The 9,941-nt window shown below is 62.2% G+C and overlaps 1 protein-coding gene across 1 annotated transcript; it reads left to right on the top strand.

The window, feature by feature from the left end:
* Positions 1–344: 344 nt before the first annotated feature.
* On the top strand, positions 345–5,999 carry MDFI (MyoD family inhibitor). The gene is made up of 4 exons (XM_068173656.1): positions 345–467; positions 534–717; positions 4,770–5,024; positions 5,709–5,999. The coding sequence occupies exons 1-4, from the start codon at positions 345–347 to the stop codon at positions 5,963–5,965; spliced, it is 819 nt and encodes a 272-aa protein (XP_068029757.1). The 3' UTR covers positions 5,966–5,999.
* Positions 6,000–9,941: the final 3,942 nt, after the last annotated feature.

Raw genomic sequence — 9,941 nt, forward strand, 5'->3', positions numbered from 1 at the left:
CACCCCACATTCCCCATGGGATGGAGCAGCCAGCTCCCAGCAGCGCTGAAGGTGGTCCTGCCTCCTCCTGGCTTTCTGCAAGGGGGTGTTGGGCACCGGGATTTCTCCCAAGGGGGAGTAACTCAGCTCCTCGCAGGCTTTTCCCGTCCCATCGAGGGGTCCTGCAGGGGCTGCTGCTGCTCCAGAGTGCGGGAGGATGAGGGAAGGTGGCAGCCAGCTCCCGCAGGGAAGACAGTGGCTCTTTCATGGGAAGGGGGATGAAAAATCCAGCTTGAGCTGCTGAGTGTAACCAGATCCCCTGGCTTTTTGGAGAAGGAATGTGAGAGCTTGGGAGGCTTTTTGGGATGGCGCTGCAGCGGGGTGAGCAGCTGCGGAGTGATGCAGCCCCGGTGCCCCAGATCCCGCGTGGTGCCCAGCGCTGTGTGCCACAGGGGAGCCCGAACGTCCTGGCCCGAGCCGTGGGCAGTGTCTGGGGCCGGGCTGGGAGTCTGGCTGACCCCGGGGGCTCAGCCCTAACCCCGTTTCTCTTGCAGAGGTGGCTGAGCCCTCGCTCCCTGCCCCGAGGCAGATCCCAGCGCTGCCACCGGCGGAGCCCCGGTCCCCCCGCCCGCCCCGCGGTGCCGAAGAAGGAGAAAGGCCTGGAAGATGACAAATCCCCGGCAGTGCTGACGAAAGGCCCCCGGGCCGAGCTCTGCGACGCTCCCGAAGCTGTGACATGTGAGTGTTTCCCTCGGTGGCAGCTCCGGACGCCGCCGGGGCCGTGCCCTGGGCTGCTGCCCCCTCAGCAGCAGCGGGACCCATCAAAAAGCAGGGCAGAGATGGGAACCCGGCTCCTCCTCGCTTTGTTCCTCCCCACATCAAAGCTCGACCCGAGCCTGAGTCACCTGGAGAGGCGAAAGAGAAGGGCGGCACCCAGGGTGGCTCCCGGTGGCCTCGGAGCGGAGCGAGGCAGCTGGAGCCGCTTTGGGAAGGGTTGGGATCCTCTGGGGTGCCGTGGTGGGAAGAGGGATGAGCCTGCCCGGGAAAGGAGCATCCCCCAAAACCCCAGTGGGAGAGAGGAGACCCACAAAGAACGTTCTCGTGGGCAAAGCCCCCGGATGTCTCCATGGCACAGCCCTGGGGTATTTCCATGGGCACAGCCCCGCGATGTCCCCGTGCCACAGCCTCAGGATGTCCCCATGGCACAGCCCCACGATGTCCCCATGGCACAGCCCTGGGGTTTTTCCATGGGCACCGCCCCACAGTGTCCCCATGCCACAGCTCTGGGGTATTTCCATGGGCCCCAGGATGTCCCCGTGGCACAGCCCCACTATATCCCCAATGTTCCTGTGCCACAGCCCCACTGTGTCCCCGATGTCCCCGTGCCACAGCCCCACTGTGTCCCTGATGTCGCCGTGCCACAGCCCCACTGTGTCCCTGATGTCCCCGTGCCACAGCCCCACTGTGTCCCTGATGTCGCCGTGCCACAGCCCCACTATATCCCCGATGTCCCCATGCCACAGCCCCACTGTGTCCCCGATGTCCCCGTGCCACAGCCCCACTGTGTCCCCGATGTCGCTGTGCCACAGCCCCACTGTGTCCCCGATGTCGCCGTGCCACAGCCCCACTGTGTCCCCGATGTCCCCGTGCCACAGCCCCACTGTGTCCCTGATGTCGCCGTGCCACAGCCCCGTGATGTCCCCGATGTCGCCGTGCCACAGCCCCGTGATGTCCCCGATGTCGCCGTGCCACAGCCCCATGATGTCCCCGATGTCCCGTGCCACAGCCCCACTGTGTCCCCGATGTCCCGTGCCACAGCCCCACTGTGTCCCCGATGTCCCCGTGCCACAGCCGCGGGCCGGGCGCGCAGCAGCCGCTCGCAGGAGCAGAGGGAGCCGTGTCCAGCTGGGCCAGCTCTTGCCTTGGCGAGTCCAGGGCAAGGGTGAGGCTGGTGCTGAGCCGGGCCGAGCCGGGCTGTCCGCACCGAGCCGGTTTTGCTGCAGGTGGTGGTAGGGCCGGGCAGCACCTCCCAAAATTTGTTGCCGGTGCCCCCGCCGTGAGAAAGGCCGGGTGGGGTGGGGCAGGGCCGGGGTGCCCTTGCTCCGTTCCCCGGTGCAGGGCTGGGAGAGCGGGGCTGACAGATGTGGGAGGCTCTCCTGGAGCCATCCATCCCTCGCTGGCCGCCAGCCCGGATCCCAGGGTTTCGCTCCCAGGCTGCCATTCCCTTTCTGCTGGATGCCGGCACGCAGCTTCCCCTTCCAAGGGGTGTAAAGTGGATGGAAGCTTCCCAGCGGGATGAGGGCGGCTGGGAACGGGGCTGCCCCTCCGGAGACCGGGCAGGGGAGGGGAGAGGACGGCGAAATGCGGGCGCTGCAGCGGGGAGAGCGCACGTTTCCTGCGGCAGAGCCCTCGCGCAGCATCTGGGAGCTGGGCCGGCTGCCCAAAGACATTCTGCACGCCTGAGTCACACCGCAGCCGCTGCACGGCCCCCTCCCCAGCCCAGCCCAGCCCAGCCCCCCGGCCGCCCCCCACGGGCCCCGGGGCTGGGAGGGACTTGGGCACCCTCCTCCTGGTGCTGGTGAAGGAACCTTCCCCTCTCCTCGCCGGGAAGTGAGCAGCGGCACCTCTGGTGCCCTCACTCTTCACTGTGCTGCTCTTGGGGGGGGTCACCGTTGATTTTGGGGGTTATTCCCCTTTTGGCAGGGCCTGAGGAACACTTTTAGGCTCTCCCATGGGACGGTGGCATTCCCGTGCCAGCCTGGCTCGTGCAGGCTCAGGAGGGAGTGGGCAGAGGGGGTTGTCGGTGCAGGGTCACGTCCTTGCCCACCAGTGCCAGGATTGGCCCCTCCGAGGCTCAGCACTGGGGCTCAAATCCAGTTTTGCAGCATTTTGGAACACTGGGATTGCAGGTTTGGCATTCTATGTGTTGAGCTTCAGGCAGCAGCAGCAGACCCAGGTGGCCACAATATTCCAAGCCCTGGCAGTGGCTCAGGGAGGGTCCCAGCAGAGGGACCCCGGTGATGCTGCCTTGGGACAGCCTGAGGGGATCCAGGAGCATCACCTCAGTGGGAAACCCAAAGTGAGCATCCAGGAGGTTTTTGGTTATTGAAGAGCTGTAGACAGGCAGTTTTCCCCAAAATCCTGTTTTCCAGGCCTGGTCCCCCCACTCCTGCCCGGACTCCTGCATTACTGGGGAGCTGAAGGTGCTTCTTTTTGCAGAGCTTTGGCCTCGTGTCTTAAAGGCTGTCCTAAAAAAATGGAAGTTGTTTTCCCCAGCTTTGAGGGGGGGATTCCTGGCTGCCTTTGGCTGCCCCTCACCGGAGCCAGAGCGTGATTTTGATTTACAAACAGTTTAATCTGAGGAATGCAGCGGAATGGGGAGCGCCAAGTGCATCCTGCTGCAGTCCCAGAGAATCCAGGCTGCTGAGCTGCTGCTGGGTCCCTCTTGGCTCAGCCCCTGCCCAGCTCCCTGCAGGCTCAGCCCCTTCCTGTCACAGCTCTGGGCAGCCCTGGGCACCGTGGTCACCTCGGTGCCATCTCGGTGCACACACAAGGCAGGAGAGGGCACTGGATGAGGGCACACAGGGAGGGAACACTCCATGAGGTTTTTAGGAAGGGGAGACAATCCCTGTTTTATCCAAGACCTGTTTTCCGTCTCCCCAGTCTCCCACCTCTCCTGCTCTCAGCCCACTCTTCCCACTCAGCTCTGGTTATTTTAAGTTCCCTTCCCAGCGGGTGTCCAAGACCAAGCTCCCAGTTTAACCTCCCTCTGCAAACCAAGCCCAGCTCAGCCTGGTCAAACCAAGCACTGGGACCATCCACTTGTGTCTTCCACCTTCCATCGATTTTATTTTCACCTTCCATCGATTTTATTTTCACCTTCCATCTGTTTTATTTTCGTGGACGCAGGACAGGGACCGCCTGTGCCCGCTCCACCCCTGTGTCCCCCCCGTGCCCTGCACAGAAAGCAGCTCCTGTTCCCTGGTGTCAAGAGGTGCCTTTGCCCTCGAGCTTCTCCCCTGAATCATCCCTTGTTTACTGCCATGGGAGAGGAAAAGCAAAGTTTGGCCGAAGCACCACCAGGCAGGATTTTGTTTTATTTTATTTGTGGCATTACTTAGGAGGATGAGGGGTGCTGGAACCTTGTGCTGGCTCCCAGCCCTCTCCCAGATGAGGATGAGGAGGCAGCGTGGGCACAGCAGGCAGGAGCAAGGGGCTGAGCCACCCCTCTGGCTCTGGCAGCGTGCTGGCAGGACACGGGGCTGCAGCGGGAGAGGCTGGAGGGAGGCACGGCCACAGCACTGAGTTATTTTCCTCCTCCTGCAGAGAAGTTCAGCCAGAGGTTGCAGAGACCTCAAGGAAGTGGCCGGTTCCTGCAGGGCCAGGGAGAGGAGCAGGCTGGCTCTGCAGTGGTGCCTGGCTCCTCTGGCTTTAGTGGGGACACCCAGGAGCTCTGTCCAGCAGCCTCGGTGGCCTCATCCCTCCTGGCCCTGCAGGGACATCTCCTCCTTCAGGTCCTCTGATGAGTTTCAGCCAATCCTTCATGACAAATCTTCATTTCTTGGAGTTTTTCCATCCCTTCCTCTCTCTGGAGCCTTTGCCTCCTTCCCTCCAGCCACCTTTTTCCACATCTCCTGTTCCATCTCCCTCCTCTTGGACCATCCACCCATCAGCATCCTGCTCACCCCATGTCCAGCTGGGGACTGGATTCCTGTTTTCCCCCAGGGTCTGGGCTCGCGTTTCTCCCAGCAGAGAGGTCAGTGGGGGTAACGCGCTGCTCTCCCCTCCAGGCCAGCCCCAGGTGCGGCCACCCCCGCAGCCCCCCGGGCCCTGCACCCAGCTGCTGCCCAACGGCGCCAGCCGGGCGCTGGACACAGGCAGTGCCAACAGGGAGACGGGCAACGGGACCTGCCGGGCCGCGCCCAGCGCGCAGAAACCGCACCGAAAGCTGCAGTCGCACCACTCCATCCACAGCCAGAGCAGCAAGAAGAGCAAGGGCAGCTCCAAGTCGCCCTCTTCCCACATCCCCATTGAGGCACAGGAAGGTACTGGCTGAACCCTGGGGTCTCTTTCCAGCCCTTCTCCTTGGGTCCCTCATCCCTTGGGATCTCCTGGTGGCAACCTCCAAACCCTTGGGCCCCTCATCCCGTGGGATCTCCTGGTGGCAACCTCCAAACCCTCGAGCCCCTCATCCCGTGGGATCTCCTGATGGCACCCTCCAAACCCTTGGGCCTCTCATCCCTTGGGATCTCCTGGTGGCACCCTCCAAACCCTCGGGCCCCTCATCCCGTGGGATCTCCTGGTGGCACCCTCCAAACCCTCGAGCCCCTCATCCTGTGGGATCTCCTGGTGGCAATCTCCAAACCCTTGGGCCCCTCATCCCTTGGGATCTCCTGGTGGTAACCTCCAAACCCTCAAGCCCCTCATCCCGTGGGATCTCCTGATGGCACCCTCCAAACCCTTGGGCCTCTCATCCCTTGGGATCTCTTGGTGCCAACCTCTGAGCCCAGTGGGACCCCTGGACCCTCCTGGCAGCCTCTGCAGGGCAGCTGCTGAGTGGGGCCATCTCCTGTCCTCCAAAATTGGTCTCTCTTGAGGGCTGGGTGCTGAGGGAGACCCCTGGGGCAGTGGCTGCCTCCCGACCCCTTTTCCCCTCCCTTCCTTGAATTCCTGAGGGAGGATTTCCACCCCCGTGCCGGGTGCTGTCTCACCCGCGCGCTCCTCCCCAGATTGCTGCGTCCACTGCATCCTCTCCTGCCTCTTCTGCGAGTTCCTGACCCTCTGCAACATCGTGCTGGACTGTGCCACCTGCGGCTCCTGCACCTCCGAGGACTCCTGCATCTGCTGCTGCTGCTGCAACTCGGGCGAGTGCGCAGACTGCGACCTGCCCTGCGACATGGACTGCGGCATCATCGACGCCTGCTGCGAGTCCGCCGACTGCCTGGAGATCTGCATGGAGTGCTGCGGGCTCTGCTTCTCCTCCTGAGGAGCCCCGCCGGGCGGGGGGGACCCACACCGGGACCCCCCAGGCTCTCCTGCCGCGGGCGAGGCTCCGGCCGGTCCCTCGGGAGACCTCGAGGAGGAGGAGGGCGAATCCCCCGCTGGAATCCTCATCCTTGGAGCCGGATCCTGCCCGGGGAAGGGTGAGCCCAGAGAGCCGTGGGGGCTCTGGCAGTGTCCCGTCCTGCTCTACCTCTGCCAGCACTGGGGACTGTGGGAGCCTCCTGCCACCTGAGCCGAGAGCAGGAGCGCCTGTCCTGCAGAGCCACCCTGGGTCCTGGCCTTGGGGACAGCCCGTCCTGCAGAGCCACCCCAGCATTGAGGACAGCTCGTCCTGCAGAGCCACCCCACCAGTGGGGACAGCCTGTCCTACAGAGCCACCCCAGCACTGGGGACAGCCCATCCTGCAGAGCCACCCCAGCACTGGGGACACCCATCCCACAGAGCCACCCTGGGTCCTGGCCTTGGGGACAACCCATCCCATAGAGCCACCCCAGCACTGGGGACAGCCCATCCTGCAGAGCCACCCCAGCACTGAGGACACCCGTCCTGCAGAGCCACCCCAGCACTGGGGACACCCGTCCTGCAGAGCCACCCCGGGTCCCGGTTCTGGGGACAGCCCATCCCCTAGAGCCACCGCCCCAGGACAGCGCTCCGGCGTGGTCACAGGGGGTGGCACGCAGCAGGGACGTCACCCCGGCTGGGTGACCCCGGGCACCGGGAGATGCTGGAGCCTCCAGCCCGGCTGCAGGGTCCCGAGCTGGGGGACGCGTCCTGCCAGGCCCCCTGCCCTCGGTGCCAAGTGCAATACCCGCAGTCCGACCCCTTCCTGGAAGAAGCTTTTCCTGCAGCTGTGCCGAGCTGTCACCGAGCCCCGTGTGTCCCCTGCGGGTCCCCCGTGTGTCCCAGGACATGGCAGCTCGGTTGGTGCCAAATGACCCCCAGCAGTTGTTGGCCCCGTGCCACCATCCCGGGGCCAGGGGTGGTGGCTGGGTGGGGGTGGCAGACACCCCGCTGATGGGCTGGGGAGACTGGAAGGGAAGTGTCACGGTATTTTTTTTTTTTTTTGTTCCTTTTTACTGTAAATAAAGGTCTTCCTTCATTTCTGACTGGCAGCTGGCCCAACATGTGCTCTGCAGGGCACTCCCTGGAGACAGAGGCTCCGTGTCCCCTGTCCCTGCGGCCCATCCTGCTCCCAGCTGGTTTTGGGGACATGGGACAGGTCAGTGAAAACCCCAGGGTGCTTCTGTTTGCTCCTTGTGCTGGGAAGGAAAATGCAAGAGGACCCTCTGTCCTTGGCTCCAGGGAACAGGTTGAGTTCCTGGAGTGCCCTGGTTCCCCTGGGACAAACCCTGGCTCCTTGTCCCACCATCCCTGGGATGTCACCAGCTCCGGGCTGCTTCACCAGCCCCAGGGCACAGATTCCCTAAAGGAGAAAAGAAATTAGGCAAATTCCTAGCAGAAGGGCTGGGGCTGGTGACATTGCTACCCTTGGAATTTGGGTGGCTTTGGCCACTCCTGCCCTGGGTGGGACCCCCATGCGTGCCAGGCCGTGCCACGAGGGTCAGGGACCACGACCCCACTCCAGGGTCTCGCTGCCCTTGGAAAGGCTCAGCTGGCCCGGCTCAGCTGCTGCCTGGGCTGAAGTTGAACGAGGAGGGAAAAGCACTTAAAAACCGAGGCCAAATGGGTCAGTTGGTCACGGCGACAAGGGCTGCTTTGGGATCTGGGCTCGCTGCCCTCCGGCGCTGCCGCTCAGCCGGGAATCCTATTTTTAGTGGTGAGCAAGAGCCCGGCATGGTGCAAGTGCACGGAGGATGGTGTGGGCAGCCTTCCTCCACCCCACACACCGCAGGGAGGGCTGGGGGTGCTGGATTTGGGCTTGACCCCTCGGTGAAGCAGCGAGGGCCGGGCGTGGGATGCGCATCCCTGCCCACCCCGGCACAAACGGGACCAGGGCCCCATGTGGCACTCTCAGGGTCGCTGGGAGCTTTTCCACAGGCTCTGCTCCAAACCTTTTGCATCCTTGGCACGGAGGCGCGGAGGCGCTGGCCTTCCCCAGCCTGGCCTCGCTTCTGCTGCTAATTAGGGAGCCTGGAGCTGGCAGGGCTGCTCCCACCAGCCGCAGTCGCTTAATGGGGAACAGATTCCCCCAGTGCGGGAGGGCCCTGCGGGCTGGCCGGGCCCTGCGTGGTGGAGTCCGGGGTGGGGTGGGGGTCACACACACCCCAAACTCCCACCCTGCTCCTCCTCAGTCCTCCAGCCCTTTAATGCTGCTCCCGAGGGAGCAGGTCCCCATCCAGAGCAGGTGGGGAGCAGGGATGGGATCCTGGCGTGTTTTCCTCGATGGGTGTGATGGTCACGCCTGTGAACGGGCTTTAGTGGCAGCTGCCTTCCAGAAAATGCAAATAAAAGAGCAATAATCAGCGCAGGGCTACCCAGATCCCTGCCCTCTGCAAGCCCTCCCTCAGAGAGTTGTTCCCACCTCCAGCAGCAGCTCCTCAGGGCTGGATGTTGGAAGGGGCAAAGACGGATTTATTTCAGCCCCGACCCCAAACCTGAGGTGCATTCACTGCCCTGAGCAGTGCTGGCTGCTCTGCTCACAGCCCAGGAGCTCCTGGAAATCCCAGGGGTGGTTCTGGGATGTGGGAATGATGGATCAGAGCAGGGATTGGTGACCCAGAGCAGGGAATGATGAACCAGAGCAAACTCAAGACCCTGAAAAGGCTTTGAAAAGCCGATTTAAACCTTTCCTCCGGATGCAAGTTGGCACTGGCCATGCAGGTTGCAAAACACTGGGCAAGGTAAGAGTTAAACCCTCCTGCCTGGGAATTAATTAACAACAGATGTGCTTGGTTTTAACTAATTACTCTCCTGCCAGCACTTGGTTTTTATGGTTTCTCAGAGTTGGAGCACCATGCCCACACCGATGTTGATCCTGCTGGGCTTTCCTGGGCACCCTGGGCTTCCCTGCCCGCCTTCCCCAGCCTGGCTGGCCCTGAGTTTGATGTTTTAAGTGAAACAATTCAACGAAATTGGCTAAAATCCATTAAAACTCCAGTCACCTCAATCAGCATTGTTGGGTGTTTTGGTGCAGGGCTCCCTGGGGTGGGCAGTGCCCGATCCCAGCTGGCCGCAGGGGTTTCCTTTTCCTACAATCCCTGCTGGGGACTGATTATTCCTGGGACATTGGAGGTCTTAATGATGGGAGCTCGTTGTTTAATTGCTGATGGATTCCAGGGGCTGCTCAGCCTGTCATGGGTGCAGCCAGGACAGAGCAAGAGGGACAAGGGGAGGCTTGGAAATTCTGCAGGCAGGTGTGGAACCTGCCTCATCCCACTGCCCCGAGCTCTCCAGGCACCCCGTGGTTTTTCCATGGATGGAGCAGCTCGGGATGAGCCCCACATTTGGCTGCTCCTTCAGTGGGGAGGGCTGTCAGCAGCCCGGGCTATTTCTGTCCTCAATCAGGATCAATAAAACAGGAGAGGATTTTTATTTTCCACTCCAAATACTTTCTCCATCCTGCTTCCTCCCAGTTCACACGGAGCACTGGGGAGCGCTCCAGCAAGGAGGCCCACCGAGCCTTTTTTTCCTCCTCCTCTTCATCCTTCTCCTCCTCCTCTTCACCCTCCTCCTCCTCATTCCAAGGCAACCCCAACTCCTGCTCTGTGCCCCCCCAAAATTCCCTTGCAATTCCCTGCAATCCAAGGGGCAGGCTCAGCTGGAAGACAGCAGCGAGGCCTCGCACACGTGCGTGCACACACACTCACACGGAAAAGAAAACACTCCCAGAGCCAAAGGAAAAAAAGTAAAATAAAATAAAATAAAATAAACCCGGGTTTTTGGAAGGCAGAGCAGCTCATGTAATCCCAGATTCTGGTGGGATGGGGGACGGGGCTGAGGGGAGACGACTGCAGTCTATTAAACTTCCTTTGAGAACCTGCCAGACTGACAACAGCTGG

Source organism: Anomalospiza imberbis, chromosome 26 (genome assembly GCF_031753505.1).
Source record: "Anomalospiza imberbis isolate Cuckoo-Finch-1a 21T00152 chromosome 26, ASM3175350v1, whole genome shotgun sequence".
NCBI lineage: Eukaryota > Metazoa > Chordata > Aves > Passeriformes > Viduidae > Anomalospiza > Anomalospiza imberbis.

Coding starts and splice junctions, on each gene's coding strand:
- MDFI (XM_068173656.1), top strand. CDS start 345: ATGGCGCTGCAGCGGGGTGAGCAGCTGCGGAGTGATGCAGCCCCGGTG. Junction 468..533: donor TGGCCCGAGCCGTGGGCAGT/GTCTGGGGCCGG, acceptor TTTCTCTTGCAG/AGGTGGCTGAGCCCTCGCTC. Junction 718..4,769: donor CGCTCCCGAAGCTGTGACAT/GTGAGTGTTTCC, acceptor TCTCCCCTCCAG/GCCAGCCCCAGGTGCGGCCA.